We start from the raw sequence: 27,102 nt of genomic DNA on the forward strand, positions 1-27,102 counted from the left end.
TAATCATTATGTTAATATTTAAAAATCTCAAAGATCTATTAAAAACATCAAAAGACCTGCTTTCATAATTCTATTAGCCACACATGCACAAGCATAAATAACTGTGCCACTGCTATTTAACAAAGCAGCAGAGCTTCTATCAAAATTCAAGATGTTTTATTTCCAGCCTTAAGGCTAGCATAGCAGAGATTTCTTTTCTCTATTTTCACAATTCTATTATTTTTCAAGAAGAATGGATCTTAAGATATTTCTTCAAATTAATATTTATTTAACTTTTCCTTTTTTAACAAGGAATATGAAAATATTTTTAATGCAAATTAAAAAAAATTAATAGAAACCATAAAAGAAAAGAAGCAAAAGCTTGTCTTCAATTTTATTTTTCATACTACTCAGTAAGATTTAATAGAGAACAACTGATAGGTTGTGCTACGTTTATTTCGTGGAAGAAATTAAAGCTTCTCTTAAAGATAAATACATATCATTCGTTATTCAAATACCCAGAAACATTAAGAATGTTTCAAAATTTCAGAATTTAGAATAAAGTAGAATATTTCACCTGATTGCCTAATTTAATGAATTTAACATGTAAAATTTTTATTATTCAAACAGCTTCCATTTGCTGATTGTATCAGGAAAAAAAAACCAACAAAACAACAACAGCAAAAAACCCCTGCATATAATTTTTTTTAAAGAGTCCACTGAAGTAAGGAAAAGGAATAAATAAAATATAGAAGTTAATAACTTAAATTTATATATATACTCACACACACACACACACACAGATATATATATACACACACTTTTTTTTTCCTTGTTTGTTATTAACACCAGATCTCCCTGGCACAGAATGAGAATATACATATTGAAAAGTAAACAAAACATTAAATAGTATGAACTAAAAAAAGAATGCAACAAAAAGCATTCTAATTTCTTCATAGGTTGTTTTCAACACAATTGAAACAATAATGTCTCATATAAACATTTGGTAAATTAAAAATAACAGATATACGACACCTTTTGTAGCATATATTAAAAGTGAAAGGTAAATTAAATGACCAAATACAGGATCTTAGCTTAACTACATGTAGCATTTAAATGGTTGTGTCCTATAATTCAAATCCAAATTTTTTCATCTGCCACCTATTCATTCTTAATGCCATTGTACTCTTCATGAAGAATCCTTCTAAGTGCATAAGTACACACACCTTAAATCCTCTCATTTGTGATTAAGTTAATCAGATTGAAACCTGAACGTTTTTCACTTTAAGATATTTTCTTAAATAATGTCTATTTTAACATTCCTTCCCTCACCACCCTTCAACAGCATTTTGTAAGCTTAGTTTTCAGGACGTTGCACCATGGTTTCCTACAAAATTAAGCTAAGAAGGAAATCTCACCTCCTAAATCCACAGCCATTCACATAAGAGTATGTGATAGATAGGCCTCTAGTGTAATTAAAAATGAAAATAAAAATCTGCAGAGTACAACTACCACAGTCGTCTTTTCATTCTAAATTAAAACTAATGCTTAGTCTTTGTGCTGTAAAGTTAGGTATGAAACCACAATCATTAAAATAACCTACGGAGGTATTGATTCCAGCAAAATTTATTGACTGTGGATGGAAATTTTCCCTTAAATCAACAAGATCATGATTATTTTTAAGCTAATAAAGAACTTAATGGAAGAACTATGAGAAATAATGTACTACTTTTACTATTTTAACATGATTGAAGAAATGAAAAGTAATCTGATCTTCTGGCAGAGTAGTATCAATCTAACTGGAATTTGCTTCAATTTTTTTTTTTTTTTTTTTTTTTTTGAACTGTAAATTGATGTGAAAAAACACAGTCAGTTTCCATACCAAAGGCTTGGCATTTACAGGAACACTGAACACTGAGGAAGAAATATAAATGTTTAAATTTAATTGTTTAATTAAACGAGTTTTACTTCCTGTGTCTATTCAATCAAACTGCTCTTTGGGCCCTTTTGTTTCCCCTGAGTCTGCACAGACTACAGAGCTCAACAGGATTCAAGTCGAGTGCCACCAGGACTATAATGACTCACTTAAGTCTTCATAAAAGTCAGTAAAGCATATACTCTCACTTGCTCTGCAGGGCATAACCATTAAAAAATACTTCAGAAACGCTGTTCATGGAAATGCAAGGAGTCATTGATTATTTATCACTCCCTTGTCATTGTGTACAACTGTCTCTACATAGGTATGGGCTGCACCTCATGCTAGATCAAGAATTATCAGAAGTGCAATGTTACCAGCACTGGGGACAATCCACATACATTCACTGAGTTTCTGAAATGACCACTCTATCACAGTGACATCGTATCAACACCTGAAGCAACCAGGAATTTAGAGAACTGCTTTCTGGACAACAAATATATATATTAAACTCGCAAAGATAAAACACTCAAGTCTACTTAAAGCTGCACTGAAAAATAGTACATATACACACGTATATATATCAGGCTTTGTCTGATACTCTCGTGCAATTGGAATGTTAAGTTAATAGGAGAATGTTTTGAACATGATGATGATGATGTATCATCACTTCACTTTGAGAACAGTGACAACAGCACAGATAAAGGGTTCATCCTACAGATTGGCTAGTTATGAGAGTCCACAAAGCCTACAGAGGCCATACAATCTGTAGGAGAATTTTTTTTAGCCTCAAAGAAAACAGACCAGGAAAGAAAGTCAACTCATGAAGTGTTTGGCTTCAAACTTTTCCACCACAGGGGAAACCACTAATCGAGACATAGCACTTACAGCCTGTTTACCATGGTTTATTTATTAGGGATAAGGAAGATGATTTGCCTATCCTGACTGACAGACTAGCCTTTCACTCTAAGAAGAAGAATGAAATTCAAACTTCTATGAATTTCCATCTTCTGGGAGATACAGTGAATGAACTGGTAAAAAATAAATCTCCCTCCCGTTACTATCATCTCACCAGACTGAAACTGCTTCTTCAACCTTAACATCTCTCTCAATATGTTCTGCAACAGATTTTCTGCATCATTCAGTGAATCCTAAGGGAAATTTCCAAGTTAGTGTGATGGGCTAGAATTTGATTTGATACATGCTACACAAATTGTTGATATGAAAATAGTCACATACGATATCTTAGGTTTAAGTACAGATATAAATGTAGAGCTTTCATAGACTATACACTCAAAATTACACAACAGTCTTTTTTGATCTAATAAAGCTGTAACAAATGAAAACCTTAGGGTTTGCTGGGAAAAGGATCTCAGAGTAGATGGAACAGTAATTTCCAAATAATTTATTGTCATTTTCAGACTTCAACATCACTTTAATGGCTATACTCAATATGGGCGAGATATAATTAAAATAGCTGTATACTAAAAAAATTTCTAAAAGCAACAGAAACCACAGCAGTCCAGGAAAATATGATCAACACTCTTATTTACAATGCCACATTGCTTAGAAAATATGTCTTTCAGAATGCATAAGTAATGATCTATTCTAATTCTAGTTGTCATGATATATGATATGACACCTATATCTAAAAAACCTTTCTTGTCCAACAATCTGTATGGACATATGTTCATACTATGCATTCTTAACACTGAAAAATGTCTTTGGTGGCAGTCAAAAGAAAAGATGAATTTAAGGCTCTAACTTCTAGGTTCTGAGGATGTGTTTGCTCATTATAGTCTTCAGCATCTTTTTTTTTGCTTAATAAAATTATTTCTCCTTATGGCCATCATTGCATTAAATTGTCTCACTTGTGCTTTTACTCTTTAGCTGCCATCACAGTGCTATCATTTACCTAAATTCCAGTTACTGTATTTTAAATCAACTGACATAAACAACAGTCTTACCTAAATAACTAAGATCTCAGACGAACTTACTAATCAGATTTAAAAAGGGTTCCATTGTTGGCCATTAAGCTATCTACAACGCCTTGCTTAGTTGGAATAGCATAACACCATGCAAGCTACATGTTGCATCCAGGTCTCTACTTTTATTTGAAATATTTTTAGGCTTGGTTATTTTTCATTAGTCTAGTACCTGGCAGCATAAATATCCAAAGCTTCTGTTGATATGTTGCCCCAGATGCAATGTATTTTTAAAACTCTTTATGACCACAGGATGTTTTAAATCATTGGGAAGCAGAGGACATAGTGCCTAAAATATTATAAAACATTCTTTTTCAGCAAACTGAGTAAAAGTTGGTTCAAGTACACCAGCTTTGCCAATACACAAAGTTCAGCTAAGTGTTCAATGTGTTTACACTACATAAGCTTGTAAACCCTGATCACACTCTAGCCACTCAATTAGAAGCAAGCCTAGCTCACAGCAGCACATAAGTCATAAGCAACTACAATCAATTCTGATTTATTATTTCTGTGTTCACATGTTGATATTTCTTGGTGCTATTTAATATAAAACATAACCCAATACCAAATCTGAAATTCTCAATCAGCAACCTTACACATTAAAAAAAAAAAAAAAAAAAATACAGCCTTGGGTCTCAGTGAAAATGGATGTCCAAACTTTTTCGTCTTTATGATATATTCCAAAGTATCTTAAGATAAATGTGGTCATTGAGACTACTTCTTTATTCGTTTTTTTCAGGTTAATCATTGAATAGTTAATAATAGTCTCAAAACTTCCTGGAATCCAGACCACAAATATGTAATGCAGCCTTGATGAAAAACAGAAGAAACATCATAACATTATGTTATTTGAAAATAGATGTGAAACCAAAGTTTGCTATGAGCTCACTTGTACAGGTATATTGAAAACTGCACATAAATTAGTAAGAGCCAAATTTGAATGAGAAAGGACATTAGGAATAACAGATTTTAAATGCATCCTCACTCATTATTATTTGTAACATGTTCTATTTTCCTCTTGAAAACAGATTTCAAAAGAATTGAAGTTTATGTTAAATACAGCTGTCTTACCTAGGTAACATGAAAGGGCTAATTCACTGAAGCAATGATAATTGGTTTTGGCCTTATTTATTGTATATTTGGTGCATCTATTTAACCAAAGGAGGTAATTTACACAAAAATCAATTTCAACATGCTTGTTGTGTTTGCATATGACTAGCTCAAGCAAAAACATTTTATTTAAATGTTAACAGTTAGCATCAATATTTTCAAGTCATTTTACTAGTATAGATCCAACTTTAATGCTCCTTATGTTCTCTGCAAACACAGATGCTGAACATCAATACTGCATACTTGCAGTTACCTCAAATGAAACATTTAAAGTGCAGCAGTTTAATCTACAAAATATTTCTGAAACTAATTCATAATGAAATGGGAATCATAAAAGGAGAGCTGACAACCCTCGTAACTCACATTTTTATGCACAAAGATTTCCGCTTATCAATATAATAATTTGCCAATTTTATTTAACGTACAGCTCCATTTTATTTTGAAATTTCAAAGCTTTTTTTTTTTTTTTTTTTTTTTTTCCCCTCAGAGTGATAATAGAATTTCCAAGTATTTAAGACTTCTGGATGTATTCAGAGTTTTATAAAAACCCAACTTCAAAAATAGTTCTCTCTCTGTCAGTACAAAATTCTAAGGTAGTAATTCACAATCAAATTACCTGACATATAAATGGGAGTTAGAAATCCTGAAGCATAACAGCACTACTATACTTCCTCTACAAGAAAAGAAAGGCCACGCAGCTGTTATTCAATAGTTTCCCGCAATCTGAAGAGTAGAGTTATGAGCCAGTTACTCACAGAACTCTATAACATGGAAAAAGCACAGATGGGAGTAGAAAGAAAGTTATACTGAAAAATAAATCAATCGGCTGATGTAATTTACATGTAGAGGGGAAAAAATAAAACAAACCAGAACTCAAGGTAGGCTTTATTACTTGTCTGTACAAAGGCCCTCACTTTTGGTTATTGCCCAAGTAGACTTTTGTTCTTGTTAAGAGATCTACCTTGTAACAAACAACCTGCATCAGATCTGCTCATGGTCTTAGAAATGATTTTTCATTTCTCCATTGAAGGTTCTGTTTTTAGGTTTCATAAGAAGAAAAGTCACTGGTGGAATTCCATCTGGATTGCCACTGGAACTCAAGTTGAACCAGCAGGAGAGAGAAGAAAACGAGACAATACATTTCTCTGAGAACATTTTTGGAGAATAGGTAATCAGATAATTCAGATATGAAACAAAAATTTGCATAAAGGCATTATTTATGATAGTAGTTTGCCAAGTTAAGTATATAAAATTGGGTATTCAAAGTACCGAATGCAGGTGAAAAAGGCGACCAAACTTGCCTACAAAGAGATAGACTCTGAACAAGTTATTATTGCTTAGGTAAGAGACCTTTAGAATATAATTGGCAGCCTTATGACAATATGTACTCAGTCTTGACAATGTGTTAATAAAAGAAATTAGGCAGAGTATTACTACACCACTCTAAATCCATGATGACACTTTGTTTGCTTTTAGTCCTTTCCCCTGGGGAAAAAAAATAAATAAATAAATGTAGAGAAGAACGTTAGAAATGTAGAAATAAAGAAATGTTAGAGAAGAAAAAAAGCATCGTAAGAACAATCAAGCGTGTAGTAAGCTCTTCACACAAGCAGCTTTTACATGAAATGTTTCAGAATGGAAAAGAGATGACTACAAAGATTAATCAGGAGCTTCAAAAAATCTCAGGATATGGGAGACTGAGAATTATAGAATGGTTGCTCACAGTATTTTACCATACATTATAAACTAAAAAGAAAGCATGCACAATATTCAAAAATCATACTTATTCTAGCATGTAATCATTAAAGTGTGAAAAATTCTGAAACAATGATGTAGATGTTAACTTCAAATGGCTCCAAAAAGCAATCAAATTTATGAGCAAAGCATTCATCAAGAGCTATTAAAGATAATCAGTCTCCAAGACAAAAATCGCTAGAAATAAAGGAGGTATAATACAAGAACCTTAATACCCCTTTTCTTCTTTTGTAATCTTCCCTGAAGAAAATAAAATCCAAAATACTGGACTAAATGGATCCTTACTGTAATTCAGAGTTCTTGTTGTTATGTATACATTGCTACTCAAATGGATATTTGAATAGCACTTCATAAGCACAAACAAAACATTAATCTTTGTTTAGCATCAAGTATTCCTTAAACAGTGTTCAGCAAGTTTTAAAGCACTTCAACTATTCCCTCCAACAAATACATCTCCACCACATGTCTAGGTTGAGAAGAATTATAATCTCAAAGCTAAATAACTTTTTTTTAAGTATGTCATTTTTTCCTATCATTTATTCATGGTTGAATGGTAATCAGATGAATTGTTTGGATTACTTCCATCTTAGACAGTTCCCCAGTTCTTTAAGTAAATAAGTACATAAAGAAGGTTTTTGTGTCTCCCTCAATCCTCGTATATTTTCACAACTTCACATATTTGCATTACATTTTATATAATTTTGCAATATGTAGATTTCTGCTTGTAGCTTCATTGCCTTGTGTGGTGCCTTTATTTTCACTATAGCTGAAATTGTACCTCCCATATAAATGATTTGCTAACCTACTTAGCATAGCATTTGACAATCTGAGAACACAATTTATTTAGAAAACTACCTTCAGAATCTACTGGCAAACTCATTCTGTGTACCACATGAACACAGATATATTTTTTGTGCTTACTTCCTTTGGTAGAAATTTTATTTTTAATTTTTTATTTATTTTTAAATTCAAAGTATCTAAATCACATGTGGATAACTGTACATACATTTTAAACCTGTATATGAAGCATTTACCAGTTAAACAACTAAATAAATCCTCCAACAATCACGGGCAGCAGAGTTGATGTGATATATAATTTCATTAAATATTCACAACTTGTGTTTTCCAACTGCTCCTACTGAATTCTGCTTGCAAGCATCTCTATACTGAATTCATAATTATTATCTAAAATCATGAGATGCATGTTTCTGAGAAGTTCAAAAGACAGAAGTGATGCAAGAAGCATCCTAGTTTAGAATACAATTATCTGAAGTGAGAAAACAAGGTTTGTCAGAATCTTCTTCCACTATTTTCCCAGTCATACCATGGTCAATGCTTATATGGAGTTAAACAATTTATATTCTAGGGTTTCTTCCCTCTATACACCTCCAAATTGTTTTACTTCTTAGCAGTAACAGCAAAAGCAAAAGAAAGCTACTTACAAAAACTTGACAGCTGTGATATATCACACTAGATGGTAAAAGGTCAAGGATTACGGAAATTAAATAAATAGAAGTAATTTTTTTTTTACATATGTTTATGCATATCTTCACACAGACTGAATAATTCCATTTATACAGGACTAAATTCATTTCGACTTTCATAACTTAAAATAACATAAAAATTGCATTTACCTTCATTTAACATATACATTCAGAAAATGTAGTTATCAGCAAGTCAGAAGTAACAGTTTATCATATTAAAAACACCTTTTCATCCAAACACTTTGTAAATGCACTAAAATACCTTAAAAAAAGTAATAGCAACTGCTATATAGTAGACTACTAAAATCATTAGATATTTTAGAGAAAAAAAATCATACTATTCTTAAGGTAAATGTTTTTACATTACAGTATCAATCACACAAAATGCATAGAAAAAAACTTATAAGGATTTTTTAAATAAATATTCCAAATGGGCAGCTGATAAACTCATTCATTAAAAACATTCTTTTTTATTTGCTTACTTCATCTTCGTTTTCTTTTATTCATCCTTTTTTTTTTTTTTTTTAATCTTTCTGAGCCTCAAAGTAAACTCTTTGTTAAATTATAAGACCATAACAAGCAATTACCCTATCATCTGTAATCTTCGTAGCTTTACACCTTTGGAATAAGCTGAGCATTGAATACTTACTAGACATAGACTCCTTCCCTTAGCTTAAAATAGTTCAGGAAACACACATTAGTACGATGGATACACATCTCTGCTTTCCCAAAGAGATGCATCTTGAAGGGCCTTGAAAATCACTATTTCACTCTTTTACTCAATTCATTCTATAAACAAGCTACAAAGAATCTTGGAAATACAGAGCAAATGCGCAGGCAGCCCTCAGCTGTTCTGATTGTCTCCCTCCTATTCCATGGCATCTTCTGGCACACACAGAAGTTCAACTTATCCATTTAATCAACCCTTGTAGACTTGGAAAAGAGAAGGTAAACACAAAATGCAAGTATGCAAACATTACTTAGGAGAAAACTAAATGGAAAAAATTAAGTTAAAAAAAAAGCACCAACAAACCACAATGGAATAAAAATAACCTACAGTGCGCCACAACGATGTAAAATAAGCAATAGAAGAGAGCCAGGAAAACGATCTGGACACACTGAAAGCACATTAACACCTATGAAGATCATTGCAATTAAACAAAATTTAAACATCCTGGCTATAATTGCAGATGTACTGGGAACAATATGACAGTTGGTAAGCAGTACGCTTTCTTCTGGCCTATTAAGCTCCTACTTGTGCTATTTTTCCTATAGAAAGTTTGAAATTGAGAGAATATGCCTGGGTGTGTCACCGATAAAATAATTCTTCTAGATGTTTCCAATAATTCCTCTCCCTTTCCTGCTCGAACCCTGTGGCAAAACCATGCTCACAAAACTGATACGAAGAAGGTATTTTTGAATAGGAATTCAATGCCTTAATAGAGTGCCTTAAGAAGTACTCCTCAGATTAAACTATACACCTACACACTTTTATTTGGGTGCACATGTATGTTATACATAAACATACCTATGTGTATAGCACATAACTTTAAAACTGCTGTTTCATAAAATCAGGTAGTAAGCTTCACCTGTTTACTGAAGCATTTAAATTGGGGCTTTAAGATCAGTCACTTGTTTTCATTTCATATCTAAAATATTCAAAGCAAGCATTTTATCTATTACTTCATTTTCTTCAAGGATTTATATAAATATTTAGACTCAGATATCCCATTCACTTTTTATTTTGGCTGACCAAATATACTGTTTTTCTGAAGAAGTAAACTGCAAAAACTAAATAAGTAAATATACTCACAAGTTATGAAACAATACTATAGTAAAACTTGAAATTGTAATTATTGTGCTTTGGAAATGAAGTTAGTAATGAGATTCCCTGAAATAGAAACATTTTGCCAGAATGTAATTCTGTAGGAAAATTGGAATGAACTGAGAGAGCAATGGAAGCAATGGGATTGGACTTGATGATCTCCTGAGGTCCCTTCCAACTCCTGTAATTCTGTGGTCTGGGACATTTTTCAGCTCTTTTGCCCTTATCGCATGTAATAGAAATTTGAAAGCATTCAATCAAAAAAACTTTCCCAATATACTGTAATACACTTTTCTATAACATTAAGGTCTAAAGAAAAGCACACAACCATTGCAGGGTTGGAATTTTTTTTTAATCCCTATTTACAAATTTACAATGTTCTTTCATACAATCTAGGTGCAAAACTATTTCTTCAGATTCCCTTTTAAAGTGCATATCCCAGATACATTTAAGAAATTCACAAATCCCAGAACTAATAAAAGCCTTTTACAGACTTCTTCTGACTGTAATAACTTATCTGCTTACCTATACATACAATCAGAACCAACAATAATGAGCAGAGTAGATGAGTTATCAAACAAACAAACAAAAAAAAAACAAATCCCCAAGAGTCTTCATTCAGGAAAAGATTGATTTGGATTCCAGAATATATAAAAATATAACAACACCCACCAATTTGAGGAATAAAGTTACTTAGTTGTTAAGGTGAACATTAGTGTTCTATGCTTAAGAACAACTAGCAAACTCAAGCTTGCAGGGAACATAAAACAACATAAAAAAAAAGCTGCTCAAAAAACAATAAAGTAATCCTTCTCCAAATAAATAAATTGATCCTTGGACGAAAAAGCAATCTATTTAATTCACTCATCATCTGAAATATTTAAATTATCTTAGTATTTTAAAGGATCTCCTTTTGATGACTTGAGATCCAACTTCTTTTTTTTTTTCCATTTCTTAAGCACAATTGAGAAATTAACTCAGATTCTTATCACGTTACAGTAAATCCACCTCAGATTTCTAGTTAGCAGTGTTTCTGATAAGTCTTTAAAAAAAAAACCAACATTCAAACAACTGCTAAGTGTTGTTAATCTCCTTTTAGCAGACAGTTTCAAGATTTTTACATTCTGCTCTATATGCAAAGTAAAGCAACTATCTCAAATACATACCTAAGACTCTTAAAAGAACTTCATGCATTACCTTTTTTTTTTTTTCCTATTCATGACTATTTCATTTGTTTGATTTAAAGAGGTGATGACACTATGCTCATGCCTCAATAACTTAAATATGATTCCATTTATTTTTGAAGGAAAAGTAATATGTATGTAGATTTTAACTTATGATAATGTTAAATTATTTTAGAAATTTTGCTTAAATGAGTATTTATTGTTGGTTAGCAGTATTATAGCTCTAGGCTAAAACTATTTCCAAATAAGAAATTCAGATAAAGAGGTGATTTTTATGGGTGCAAAGAAAACAAGTAGTGCAATGGCTATCGAGATTTCTTACTAAATAATATTTTATGAGCATATTAATATTCATTATAGTTGGAGAAGTGTAATTTTGCTGTGAATAATATATTTTAATGTCCCTGCTTGTAGATTAGCTAGTGATCACCTCCCTTATTCCACATTGTGGATAATACTCTGGAAACATTTTCTCTCCCCTGTGCCTTAGCCTATGAATTGGAATAAGACTGATTCCCTTACAACGGTTAGTAAAGATAACTGATTATAAATTATTATTTTAAATGTGTTTTGAATTGTGAACCATCTAGATGGAGGCGTTTGTGAACGCTGGAACATCAATAACAACACAATCTTACAGGTACAATGACTTGCAAAAATAAAAATATTATCTCTGAACTAGCAACATAAAGATATCAGCTGCAAAAATACTGAAGTTCACCATGGATTGTGATTTACAGCTAGATGTACAGAACAATCATTCACTTATTACAAAGCTGTCATGCATAACTTAATTAGAATTCCATTTCTATGTATCTAAATTTGTAAAATAATAGCTTATTCGCACTAAAATGGGATGCAATCATTTTGACACTTCTTATCTATTTTCTACTTCACTTAAATACTCTAAATATTTTGTGGCCTAGGAGAGACATTAACAGAACTACATAAAATTGCAAACGTCACACTTATTCAGAGCTTCATGTCAAAAACCAAATCATGTAATATCTTGATAACTTTTTTCCTTATCCAGAAGAAAAGCAACATGCAGGTTAAATTTTAACAGGAAAAAAAAAAAAAAAACCTATATAATACCATCACATATTAACCAACGTTTAGAATGCATGCCATAAAATTAAGTTTGTTAAAAAAAATTATTTCCTATACTGATCCAGTACTGAACGGGCAATATCACACCAAAAGCTTAGTATTTCCCAAAGGACTTCTACACAGCCAAGTGGTAACATTTAAGGGAAAAAGTAATAATAAGCATGCTTATTGTTTTAATATACAAATCACACGCACTGAGTGATCGTTAAGAGAAATGCAGAAGGCAAGATGAGCAGAAAAAATTCTTGCAATAAATAATGTGAAATTCCAATTGCAATTTGATTAGAAATGTTTTTGCTTATGAAGTCCTGTGTATTGATCATATAAAACTGTTATAGTTTACAGAGCTCCAGGAACTGTATAACATGATAGTACTGGTAGGACTGCATTGAAAGTGCATATTGTCCTGGAAGCAACGTGGGAATGGGAATGATCTGTGCCAAATGACAAGGTGCACTTGAAGTGGTGGTCCAAGAGGACCCCAGTTGCCCAACAGCTAGGCCCATCACCAGCAGTGGCCCAGTGCACTAATTCTCAAGCCACCTCAAATCTTTCAGCAAGGCTTATCACGCTCCTGATCTTAACATGTGAGGTTGGGCACGTATGAAACAGACTTACAAATGTAAAATAAAAATAAATAAGAATCTTGCATACTTTATTTTTTGCCATTAAATGTCTTCTTAAATAGAATTACTGTTCTCATGCATTGTCATGAAAACGTTATCTTCCTAGCCCAAATTAAAACAGTAACAAAACTCATATCTGTATAACAGAACACAAAACAACATAATTTCTAAAGGTCTTATTAGGGATGAACTAAATAAAACGCATTTTATGATTATGTGGGAATCCCTGGTATCAAAATGAATTGATTATTAATTAGTAGCATGTAAGAAATTACTTCAAAGACTTCAAATCACGGAACAACATTTTATGCCTTAAAAATGCACTTCACTGAAATGATGAGCTTTAAATTCTGCCCAGTCTATACAATGGGTTGTATTCTTTTCCAGCTGATAATCTCTAGACTGAAAGTACACGTAGCACAGGTAGATTATATCGGGTGGAAAAATATTACCACTAAGTTCAGTAGCTTCTACTCAATGTGTTGTTAATTTGTATTTTCAAAGGCTAGTGCTGAAATACAATTCTCCCCAGAACAACCTGACACACGCTACTTGTTGCCCAGAAGGAATTAATGATAGCAGGAGACAGATCTTCAGAAACTCTTTCTTCTGCTATTTGTTAAACAGTCTTATTATTGAGGAGTAGTCACAGTTAAAAAGCTTTGACTCAGATTTCACATTAAACATTTTTGACACGATACTGAAATCGCTGGAAATGTAAATCCAGTGGGTATTTTTTGAGTAAGATTTTGTGGACTTGAAGATATAGATGTAGTGCTGAGTGACTTGATTTAGTGGGCATGGTGCTGAAGGATTGACGGTTGAACTAGATGATTTTAGAAATCTTTTTCAACATTAACAATTCTATGATTCTACCTAGATTTCTTTTTTGAGAGAGAGGAGAGAGGACAAAAGGGAGTGGTAAATTCTGGTCTTTTTCTTTGGAAAGGAAGAGATACACATTTCAAAAAAGGATTTTGGAACACGCACCTGTAATAATTGCAGCTGACAGAATAAAGTAAGAGTGAAACTATTTTAAGTACAGCAGTGCAATTTTAAAAACATTTTGCAGGAATTAGACTACCTGATAATAATCCTTAACTAAGACCTGCATTTATGGATACTTCTTGCTGTTTACCTTTCCATATAATTCGAGACAAAACAAAGCACAATGTTTGACATTCGTATTATGCACTGGTCACAGATTCACCCAAAAGCTACGATGAGTGGAATTTTTGCATCATCATCCCTGACCAACTTCTGTAATAACAGTTGTTATTGAAGGTTTACATACAGATTCACAAACATTACCCCAGCAATAAGATCTCAATTTGGTATCCGTGACCGGAATAAGGCTTTTAAGGTACTTTCAAATATATAGAGCAATAGCAAGTACATAGAAAGGCTGGAAAAGACCTTCAAGATCATTCAGCCCAACAGTCTACCTATCACCAATATCTCCAACTAAACCATGACCCTCAGTACAACATCTAAACACATTCTGAACACCTCCAGGAACACACTGACTCCAGCACCTCCCTGAGCAGCCCATTCCAGTGCCTGATCAATCTCTCAAAGCAGTATTTCCTAATGTTCAACCTGAAACTCCCCTGGCACAACTTGAGGCCATTCTCTCTAGTCCTATCACCAGTTACATGGGAGAAAAGGTCAATGCCCATCTCTCCATAAGCTCCCTTCAGGTAGTTGCAGGGAGCAATAAGGTTTCCCCTGAGCCTCCTCTTTTTCAGACTTCCATTTCATGGCCCCTTTTTGGCACATAAGATAAAAGTCATTCTATATTAATCAAAAAAATTATGGCAAACACCATTTTTTCTTCATTTTATACAGACTATGAGTTGTTAAAGCATTTAGTTCTATTATTGTAAAGGACCAATGAAAAACACTTATTTACCATAAACTTGTAATTTCTATTTGTTGTATTCAATCAGTTCTATTCATAAATATCTAAATTACCATCATTCTTTCTACTGTGATCACAGAAGGGCCAACATACACATCTGCACTGCGCTGAGTGAGAATAATTTATAGCTATTTACTTACTTCTACTATCCCTTGAGATTTTGTAAGCCACTATGAAGGCCACCTGAAGTACCTGCTTTGAAATTTCATTTTATAAGGAACTCTAAGGGAGAAAATATTATTAATTTTAGAAAAGAGCAACAGAAGACAGGCAGATTGAATGTGCAATACACAGAATATTATCTTCATAGCACAGGAGACATTACATAAAAAACAGAAGATCCTTGAAAAAGCGCATCAGATGAGTTTTATTTTTCAGAAGAAAAAGCATTCACAAATCTGTACCCTCTACTTCTCCCTTTTGTTTGGCTTCAGCCTCTTATGCTTCCAGCCACTCTTTCAGACAAGGTTAAATACATCTTGCTCTGACTAAAACTAAAACCACATTCTCTTATATAAAATCTCTTATATAAAATTTAGGACTATGTGGGAAAGGAAAACAAGCCTACAAAATAAAATGCTAAGATGAAGCTGGATAACTCTCAGAACAGAATTTTACATTGTGCAGCTGGAGCAGTGGAAGATTGACCTGATTGCTCAGGATGATTCCCTTCAGTCTCACGTTCATAAGACCTAAGCAGATCTATACTTCCCACTTTATCTTATACAAATGGAAAAAAAAACTATTAAGTACCTTTCTATATGCTCTATTGATCTAGTGGAACCTGTTACATCTAGTAAATACATCTAGTGGATATATGCCATAGCAACAAAAACAAGCTCACGATATATATGAAAGCAGCTGATACCACTAAAGCCACATCAGGCTTACTTGTCCGCACAACACTACACAAGCCAGTAAGCACTTTCAAATTCTTGGAACATTTTGCAGACTGGGACTTCAGTGCATACTTCAAAGGCAGTTCACCCTCTTAAGTATTTCCCTTCTTTATTAGAGCCTCAATATCTGATTTTCTGAAGGAGAGAGGAATTTATTAGACGAATTACTACACCACTGCCTGAGTTATCCTGCCTATCTCTCTTACTCATTTTGCAAACAAAAACAGATTGACAAAAATAATTCACAGAATATATGTAATTATAGCACACAGATACGTATATACCATATATATGAGATATATTTTTATATATATATAAATATATATATATATATGTAAATACATTTACAACAGTCAATGATTTAATTTGCCCTTAAGGAGGATTAGTTTCTACCAGATGAAAAAAAACAAAAAGAAAGAAAAAATTCCTGTTGTCTGTGACAAACTCTTAATAAAGCAGTAAAATTTACAGCTGTATTTGATTCTAAATTTACAGTCCTTAGATGACAGTAACACTTCTAATTAAATATGTCAATGAAAAAAAAGATTTCTCACCTGCAAGTGCTACTGTGGCAGTACTGATAATAAAGCCCACAGATATGCATTCATATTTAAATAAAATGTAATTGCCTAATCCTTTAAAACAAAAAAAAGAAACTTTTGAGAGCAAGCTGGTCAGCATAATAGTGACAATACCTTTTAATTTTGCCCAACTGGGTCCAAAGATCAAAATCCTATTGAAGTATTTTTAAATGCCAGCTAAAAATCACAGCTAGAAATGCACATGGTATGCTTGATTATAGCCATCCCCTTCATAGCTCAAGCTGATGACACAAATACCACTAATGCCTACTCTCAGTTCTTTTTTAGCTTTCTGAATTTTCGGATTCTTTTTGCGTAGCACTCTCCTGCTGAAGGTAGATATCATTTAAAACCTATACTTAGAAACGAGGGCTCTTTAGCCTTCACCACATTCAACTACATGTTTTAAAATCATATTTTACTATTTACAGTAAGTTTTATATTTTAGTTGCTTCAGCTACAAGGCTGTCTTCTAAAGCATCCTTGAGAAATGATTTAGGAACTACTAACTGTGGGACTGTGACTGATATCCCACCTCCTTTTCCATGACACAGTGCTTGTATTTCTATGCCCATTTAACTGCCTTGTACAAGAGGAAAAATTTTCCTTCCTTCTCTTTCTTCGATTCCCTTTATTTTTATTCCCTTTTTATTCCCTTTATTCCCTAAATAAGCAACTCGTTAATGGTGAACAAAAAAAACTTAATTCTGCACTGCATTTTTGTATAGGAGTCATTTCTTCAGCTCTATGAACCCAAATTTTGTTTACTGCTCTTCACCATAAATATGAATAACTCTTGTTCCAGCTGTTAAGCAGACAAGCTTTAGAGAGAACGAGAGGAGTTCAACAGTTCTCAAATCTATCACGCTACTGCTAAGAGGCATAGGGACAAACCTAATGGAAATATAAGGTACTACACTGTATTTAAAAATAGATTTAAAATTTGGAGACAAAAAAATGAAAAAACAGACATATACTATCAGCTCAAGCAATAAAGAACTGTGGAATGGGTAAAAAAAAATATGGTTCAAGCATTTTTAATTTAGAGTGATGTGTCTTTTAAACTTCCTTAAATAAAAACAGAAATTCAAAAATTATTCCCTGCCAATGCTACTGCTCACTTAGAAGACCTCAAGATGTAGTTATGAAAAGTACTTTTTAAAAAATTGCTCATATTTTGATCACTTGGATTGTTTCTTCTTCTACAAACATTGGAGGCGGTCAAAAATCATCACACAGTGAAAAATAATAATTTCACAATCACAGTGCATGCTACCATAACGTAATAATATTTTAGGACACCAAATTGAAACAGTGAAATAAGAAAATTCTGAAGAAGGAAGAGTTTCTATTTTGTTTGGAATAAATCTTTCCTGAAGTCCTACATTCTATTAAAGAAAAATAGTTTGACTCTTAGTTTGATTTTAACTTAGTAGGTACTATAATTATGGAAAATGTGACGTGAATGCTTCTTGCATGAATGGCTCACCATCCATATTCATTCTTTGTATTCAGAATTTGCCATTGCTAAGCAGCAGGTCACATCTCACACCTCTGGCCTGGAGCTGTCATATTCACTTTGAGTTTGGCTTGACCTGTGTGGAGTACTTGCTTTCAGCTTGTTTTGCTGTAAGAGTAGTAGCCTAATAACCAGAAGGCTGTCATTTAATTTTCATTTTGTTTCACTAGGTATACTTTCAAAGCAATACATAATTTTTGTTAATACATGTGATGCAGATTAGAATGACTAAATTCAAGATCTCCGAAGACCAAATGCAGTGGAACTAGAGCTAATCTTTTTCTCTTATTGAAAGAGCACACATTGTGCCATAATTACAGCCATTAAAGGTATTTCACATTCCTCTGGCTGTTGGGCACACAATGAACTGGAAGCTTTTCAAGCTTTTATTTTTAAACAATGCAATGAATATGTACCTTGAATAAAGGAACTAAAAATCATCCCATTTCTTTCTACTTTTCGATATCATTTTGATCCATACCCCAGTGGATATGTTAAGAAGTTCATACATACTACAAGCACTATCCCAGACACTTTTGGCATTCAGAGAACAAGCACCCAGCAGAAGTGTATTACAAATCAGTACGTCCCTCTGAATCCTAAAGCACCAGTTAAAGCAGTACATTTGTTGCTGGGTTTATCACAACTGGTTTTACCAGCACTCAATAAGAAAGGGTGTAGGGAAACATGCTACCATTTTCATTTCTATAACACCGTCCAGACTGCACTCGTTTTCACTTGTGCACAACAAAGATTTTTTTAGTGAAGGCTGGCATCAAGGAATATCATCTACAAATTCTCCATTACCAAAATAAAGACACAAACAGATCCCTTATTGATTTCATTAAAGAATTCTCTATAATATCATGACTGCTACATTACACCTGCTGTTTAAATACAACATTTTGATGTATCAAAATCGAAAAATAAAAAGAAATGCCATTTTAGGAAGACAAAACGAGAGATGGGAAAGAAAACTGAAAAAAAAGAATAGGCTAATCTTTGTACTTACGAAAAGCTCTATAGAATTCTTCCAGACCTAGGTGCTTGTCACTATTATAATCATCATATTTCAGCAAATCGAACAGAGAGCAGTCAGACAGATCCTTGCCAAGCTCATCCCGTTTTATTACCTGACAAGAAAATTATAACCATGAAATTACATTTGGGCTCTTAGAGTTCTCTAGTATAATTAATTGTTTCTAATAATCATTTAATAGATCATTTTAAGATTGCTGTGAGGCAAAGAACTGAAACTGTGTGAAGTCAGGGATTTTCCAGTTACTTTGTAATTATTTATTGCAGTTTTAAAGTTTATATCTTTAAAACAGACTTTCTGAGACTAAATAAAAAAAGTATGTAGAAAATATATATAATCTAGCTAGACAGAAGCACTATAGAGAAACTGCAAATGACAAAGCTGATTTTACTTATCCATAATTGCAAATGGATTTAGAAAGTTTTGAATATCCACAAGAAGATAATTTCCAAGCATACGTGATTTTTTCCTCTCAGTAATTCCTAACCACAAAAAAAAAAAACACCAAACCACTCATTTTCAAAATTAACTAAAATAAACACCAATTGCCCTGCTAATTTTATCAGCTTCTTAGAGGCTTTTGAAAAGCCTATTATCTTTCCAAGGACCTGTTAACAAAGTAGTTGACCTGAAAAGACCACTGTTTCATTATGGGTGCATATCCACTTTGTAAACAATTCATAATTAATAGCTACCAGTTTTTCACTCAAATGAACTTCTCCATGAGAAGCGTTCTTTAATTTGTGCACCGCTTATGCTTAAAGTCCTGGACATCATCCAAGGTATTAAGATGTTTGTATGTGAAGATATTCAGAATTTTAATTTTAGATAGCACACACAAAACCGTTTTCATATCTGAAAGAACCAAACCTAATACAACTCTTCTAATCATCTAATGGCTGCACAGTTTTGTACCATTCACAGAAAAATGAAAGCAAATACAGTTCATTCATTTGTAAAATAATTATTCCTCCTGTCCCCTACCTGTCTCCCAGAACAACTAGAGAACTACTGTATCTGCTTTATAATGATAGTTTCTGAAAAATCAAGTGATACAGAGGCTTTTGTGTCGTTCTGCAAAAGAATCAGCAGGAATAGAAAAGAATGGATTCAGTTATTATTCACGTAAATACAAAATGTCTAAACATTTAGAAGAGAACAATAGGAGTATTACAGAGAAGAGAAAGGACAAATACGTTTTCCTCCTGGAAGTTATTTTCTGTATGCTAACATAAACACTTTATAAAAAGATAGCAACCTTGTTAGCACATGAGCAATTATGAAAACCATTCACAAAGATAAGAACTAACACAAAGCAACATTTAGTTGTTATTAATTACAGAGGCATACTATGCTACCCGAACATTAGTGCTAGTTACTCCTTACACTTTAAAAGCCCTTCTTTAATTACAAAAGACTTAAGTTTTCAACACATACTGTTGCATCTTTAACTGTGAATGAAACCTGAGCTTTCAAGCCTTGAAATGTAGTTAAAATCACAACTGGTTCATGGAAATGCAACACTTGGAGGGTGAGAAACACTGCTGCTTTGCTTGTTTTTTCATAAAATCTGGTCTAAAATTGGTTAAAACACTCACTCCCATTAGCTTCAGTTGTACAAACAAAAATTTAACATCACATACAAGTCAGGCAATAAAACCTGTTAAAATCCACCAACACTTATAACTACTGTCCTGTATTTTAAGGTGTATATTAATATTACCAGATTCCATCTTTTGTGCTGTAATCTATCACGATGCTTTCCACCTAATAATTAGTTCAATTTTATTTTAAAAATAGCAATAATCATTCATATTTGATAAATGGTTAGTCCAAATGATTGTGATAATCCCAAGTATGATACTGTGGGGAGCTATCATTTTTCCTGCCATTTAATTCTTATCTTCAGCAAGCTCAATATTTGATTACAGATATGAGATTCAGTGTTTGCAAAACACTTTGTGCATCTTTGAAAATTTCAATCAGTTTTAATCAATATGCAGAACTCCCCAAAAGATCTGTGAGGTCAAGTTTTAGAAGGTCAAGAAGAGATTTTGTATCACTATTAGTCTTCAGCAACTGTGATTTTCTGTTCCAACTGTTGCAGATTCATCCATTTCTAGGCTCTACATGTGACTGGATTACACTGCCTAATTCTCTGAAAGAAAAGCTCATCTTTGTGGACTTTTGTATGATTTTTCCCCTCCTATCACAAGGGACACAGGCCAGAGCAGGCTTTACAATACGGCAATCTGGATTTTGAAAAAGGAAATCGGAACTACATGTTTTAGTGGAAAACTGGATTTAGATCAGATTGGCTGTGATATGAAATTATTACCCGTGTAAGACTTTGGTAAAGCTGTCTACTTAGTAAGTTATTAGCAAAAAGGAAACGTCAGTATTGAGTGTTTTAAAGTCAGCAGGATCAAACTAACTGTTCTCAGGAGTTCCTAACTCACCATATTTGTCTTGCTGACAGAACCTTTTAACAGATGTTCACTTATCAGTAAAATTCCTTAAGGTGGGATATATTATGACAGCACAAAAAAAAAAAAAAAAAAAAAAATCAGTTCAAGAAATGAACAGCAGAATCCACATCTGAAAGCTGAATATATTTGGTACTGCTAAATGTTGCAACTTTTTTTTTTCTTAAACACCAACTTCTAAGAAATACAGCCTGTCAAACAAGCCCATTTCCATTTTCTTTTACTTATTCTAGGGATGTAATTTGCAAAGGTACGTTGCTAAGCATAATAGCTTTTTGAATGTATCTTTAATTTCACACACTGTGTCATTACAAGAAAACAAAAACAAATTAATCAACCTGTGCAGTATCAATAAAGATACGTTTTTCTTAAATAAATGTATCAGTAAATGCAAAACTTAAAAAAAAAAAAAAAAAAGTGTCAATAAGGAACTCAATAGTATTTTGGAGGTCTTGTGACTCATTCTGACTATTTTGATCATTTAAAATACATACAAAAAACAAATTGGCAGATAGCATATATGGGTGAAGTAAATAGTAATGTGGAGAAGGATAGGGCCGCATAGGGAATGAAATGGATCACATGGTTAGATGTTATCAAGGAAGGATCTGTGGTTTCACAGAGACAAATATAAGGTAGTTAATATAGAAACAAGAATCTAGACCATACCTAAATGAGGATAAATGTACATCAGAAAGCATTTTATCTAAAAAGGTTCAGGATTTGTTGTGGTTAAAGCAGCCCCCATAAATTCCAGGATCACCTTGAAGACTAAGCAAGCAGTAGCAATATGATCTTTGGAAATGTAACAAGGTAACTAAAGTTAGAAAAGCAATTTTTACTTCTTTGTATTCAAACGTTGAAACTCACGTTAGAACAGTCAGATTTCCTTTGCACATACTAAATTTAATGGTGAGAAGCTAGATGTTAGATTTTTCAGGTTAGAAGTGATCCAAAAAGTAACATTAAATCTACTGAAATGCCTTACACTAAACCTACTGAAATGCTTTACACTACGAGAGATGAGAAAAATCAATCTCTATGATTTTGTTGCTGTTGTTTTTTTTTCCCCCCCACTGTTTTTAAAGGAACACTAACAGCTGACTGTACTATCAGTTCTATAGGTACTTTCATAGGGAAAGTAGAGATGCTCCACTTGACAAAAGTCTATAGGACAAGAAAAAAGAACAGCATCTCAAATTCTCAAAAATAAAAACTACTAAGGCAATTTGCCTTAAATTCTAGGACCTGTAGATTCTCCTTGATGTCTTCAACATATTTTGGGCAATCTCATTCATTCTGTGTTAACCTGTTAAACAAAAGAAATATACCCAAGCCTTTAAAATTACAGACATTAGTTCATAAGTAAGGATGCCAATATATTTCCCTGATGGGAAGGAGAAAAGTTTTACTATTCTAAAACGATAATTCTAGAATCTCTGGGGCAAATCTGTGGTTTTCCCTTGCTGTTTCCTAATGTGAGGGCGTTCCCAGCATTCTTCTCTGTACCTCAGCAGTACATCCCCTTCCTTTATCAAAGCTAGTTTGAAGTCCTGATGATGAGCCCCATCAGCTTGCTGCCTAATGTATTCTTGCTCCTTCTGGTCAGATGTGTCTCATCCTACATCAACCTTCCCAGTTTATCAAAAATGGTTCCTAGATGATAGAAAACAAAGCCCTGAGCACATCATCCACGTAGTTATTCCATCAACTAGTCCGTTCTTCTGCCCAGATTCCAGCCTCCTGTTGGAAGGGATTGAGTAGAACACTACCTGTACACCTGATCCCTCAAGCATATTCCCAAGTGATGTAAAGTCTGTCTTGATATTTTTAACTTTCCTAGTCACAGACTTGTGTGACCCCGCTAGCAATACCAGGAGCAGATTGTAATCCTCTGGCTTCAGTCCTACTTGGTACAGTCTTCCCCAGTTCCCTCTACAGGGACTATCCTGGCAGCAGGATAAATACAAATATTCATAGATAACTAGAAGAATCAACAACTTTATTTTAGATTAATTTAAATTCTTTCAAAGAACATTATTAAAATGCAAACAAAATCATAACAGTAATAATTTTAAAATTAATGTTCGCAGAATTTTATTGTAGACTACCTTGCCTGACATTTACACTGTGTAACGAAGCAAGAATTATTTCTGACCTAGTTTTACGTTAGATTACAGAGCCATGAAAAAATCCCAGTCAGATGTCAGAACTGTCCGAATAAAAGAAAATAATTAAAGTCTGCAACATTAAAGTGTAGTGCTATTATATATTTTAAACTTTTTCAGACTTGAAACAGCATTTTTTTTAATGAAAAAAAAAACTATGTTACTTTTTCTGAATTGTAGAATTGTTTTCCCTTCCATCAATATTCTAAGGCAAAAACTTTATAATTTCAGATAAAAAATATTGTAATATATTTGTACTATTGGCGCCTTCATTTCAAGACTCTGATTACTTTCAATTTTACATTAGGGAGCAAAGCTAGATGGACATGTGTAAAAGAAAGTGAGCGAATTTGCACTCATTGCAAAGCAAAATGATCCTTACAAGGACAGGCTGAGATAACTGGGGCTGTTCAGCCTGATGAAAAGAAGGTTCTTGGGAGACCTTAGAGTGACCTTTCAGTATCTAAAGAGAGGCTTATAAGAAGGAAGGGGACAGAACGCTCTAGCAGCATCTGTTATTGTAAGACATGGGGAAATGGTTTCAAACTAAACTAAATTTAAAAAGGCAGATTTAGGGTGAATAGAAGAAGTTTTTGTTTGTTTCTTTGTTTACAATAAGAGTGGTGAGGCACTGAAACAGGTTGCCAGAGAGATGGTGGATGCTCCATCGTTGGAGACACTTAAGGTAGGCTGGACAGGACTCAGAAACCTGATGTAGCTGTAGATGTTCCTGTTCATTTCAAGGCACTCGGACTAGATGGCCTTTAACATCCCTTCCAAATCAAATGATTTTATGATTCTATGAAAATAGAGGAGATAAAATTTAGGGCACTAAAAGATGAAGTTTTAGTTCAATAGTCATTTGAACAAAAAATAACTTCAGGATCCTTTTTTTTTTTTCTATAATAAAAAAAAATACTTTCAATAATCTCTGAAGATGATTATATTTTAAGTGCAGAAAAGTAGTATTCACAAAATCACTGCGGTTGGAAGGGACCTCTGATATCATGTACAGATCATTTAGACTGCCCAATTTTGGCTGTGAGGAAAACTGAAAAACTGTTCTGTTATAATATTTCTGAGTGAAGCAAAGACTCCTATCCCATCTTAGGGCAGTACCAAGACCTTTCAAACATTTTCTCCCCCACACAGAGAGAAACGCACACAGATACGGTAAAATATAATTATCTTTTAAAGAAAATTAATCATCACTTTTTCAGTGCCTGGAACCTATCTCACTCTGCAAATTAGTCAACTTCCAGACTGGGACTTCTTGTTCCTTTTTTCCTTCTCACAACAATTTCAATTTTCAGAAATACTTATGTCTATTACATACATTAGAGGGAGAAGAAAGCAGGAATCTAATTTGACTTGACACTAGGTAATAAAAAAAAAAAACAACATTCAGTTGGTTGAACTCAGCAGAATACAGAAGTCAAGCTTTCAACAGTCACAACTAATGCTCTGAAAACCAGAGTTTTCAACTAAAGATCCTACAACAAGTCCTTGTAACTTGATTTCTTGTTTGGAATCTTTATTTAGATCTGAGTCATATATTCAGTTCACCAGAATTATGCAGACTAAACACTTCATCAGACAAAAGCTACAATTTACAACTGCTGAGATTATACAAGAGCTGGTGCTTAACTGCAAGGCTACACACTATTCTGGATAACCAAGATGATTTACTATTCCCCACTTTGTCTTAGATAAGGAAGACAGAGGTTCTCAGATGAAGCTTCTGTCATCAAGAAGGCTTCAAGTGAAACGTATACCATTATTTTTTCTTCTCTATTCAAACTGAAGAACTCGTTCTGGGGTCAACATGTTATTCTTTACGACCCATCAAAATATAACAAACCACACAGTATTAACAATTATTTCATTTTGTTATTTGTTATTCTTTGGATCAAATAATCTGATGTTCTGCTATGAATTTTAACAAAAAGCTCTGTGACCAGAGTTAAAGGCAGCTGTTTTTTTTTTTTTTTCTATGCATGTGAAAGAAGTGTTACTTTACAGTTCATTTCTACAAAAGAGAAATATATGTAAAAAAAATATTTATAGTATTGTAAATAACATATAGCATGGTTGAAAATATCATAGTGGAAGATTTTTTTAAACTATGTTTGACACCAAGAAAGAAGTAAAAGAGAAGTGTACATAGTGCCATTAAATTTCTGTAACTTCATAAACATTTGGAAACTCTGCAAAAACATTTTTTCTATTGACCTTCCATGCTATGATGGCTACTCAGAGAATAATGCCCCCTATTCTATTATGTTTGCCCATGATGTCATATGTCAATGTTGGTGGTATGGCAGTAGGGGTCAAATCTTTCCACCAGTATTCTGTTACATGTTGTTGCCATGCAACAGTTGGCAGCAGAGCAGAAGTCTGACAAAATGGTATCTAATATGAAAGTGCATATAATGCACAGGTGGGTCACTGAATTCCTCCATGCAGAAAAAAGTGGCACCCACTGACATTCAGCAATAGGAGCACCACGAGGAGGTGGAAAACAGCGAGTCACCTCCATTGGTACAGATGCTTATGAGTACAGCACACAGGTTCTTGTTCATCACTAATGAGAATACATAGCTAATGAAGACTACATTGAAAAATAGCATTTTACAGCTGAAAATTTGCTTCATCAAATAGAATTACTGTGCTTTTTGTACATGTTGCAGTTTCTGAGGAAATAAATAGGACGCATTACTTTTGGAGCAATGTATATAGTACTGTAGTCCTGCTCCTCTAATGAAAAGATCATAGTACACTGATAGATAATGATTTTGTAGTAGTGAAAGAATATAGTTATTTTTCAGTAATTAGATGAGGGCTATGGCAAGAAAAAAAAAAAAAAGATACTTTCAAAATGGTGAAATAGAAAAGAATCTAAAATTCAGTTTCTTTGTATTGTCAACCAATACAGTAAATTCTAGCACGCTTTGTTTCAATTGTATACAAGTATTACATGTAAATCATACAGCTATACCTGCGAGAACTTTGTATGGTATGTATTTATGCAGTACAGTAAGTACCGCTTGTAAAACGTGTGAAGGCACCAAATTCACTTGATAGCAGAAGTTCCAAAAGATTTTAAAAAACATCATGAAAACTTATCTCCACAAGGACCACTGAGTCTAACACCTGGCTCCACACAGAACCACCCAACATTCAAATCTTATATCTTTCTTAGAGCGGTGTAAAAACACAAGAGACTTGAACACTGGTAGCTCGGGAGCACGGCCACTGCCCTCAGGTGAAGAACCTTTTCTTAACACCTCACCTGATCCTCCCTGATGCTGCTCCATGCTGATCCCTCGAGTCCTGTTGCTGTCACAAAAAGCAGAGCTCACCGCTGCCCTTCACTCCCTGTGTGGAGCCACCATAAGGGTTCCCCTCTGCTCTAGGCTGAGCAAACCCTCAGCTGCTCCTCATAAGTCATCCTCTAGACCCTTTACTACATTTGTAGTCTTTATATTGTGGTACCCCAAAACTGTACAAAGTGTT

The 27,102-nt window shown here is 33.4% G+C and overlaps 1 protein-coding gene across 1 annotated transcript in view; it reads right to left on the reverse strand.

Annotated features, from left to right (window-relative positions):
- The window catches only part of FSTL5 (follistatin like 5), a 217,207-nt gene that overhangs the window by 71,136 nt on the left and 118,969 nt on the right, over positions 1-27,102 (reverse strand). The window contains exon 5 of the mRNA XM_031553000.2: positions 18,906-19,026. Within this exon, the coding sequence (XP_031408860.1) occupies positions 18,906-19,026 (121 nt within the window). The remainder of the gene's footprint in view (positions 1-18,905; positions 19,027-27,102) is intronic.

The sequence above is a fragment of the Meleagris gallopavo genome, chromosome 4 (genome assembly GCF_905368555.1).
Source record: "Meleagris gallopavo chromosome 4, MGAL_WU_HG_1.1, whole genome shotgun sequence".
Taxonomy (NCBI): domain Eukaryota; kingdom Metazoa; phylum Chordata; class Aves; order Galliformes; family Phasianidae; genus Meleagris; species Meleagris gallopavo.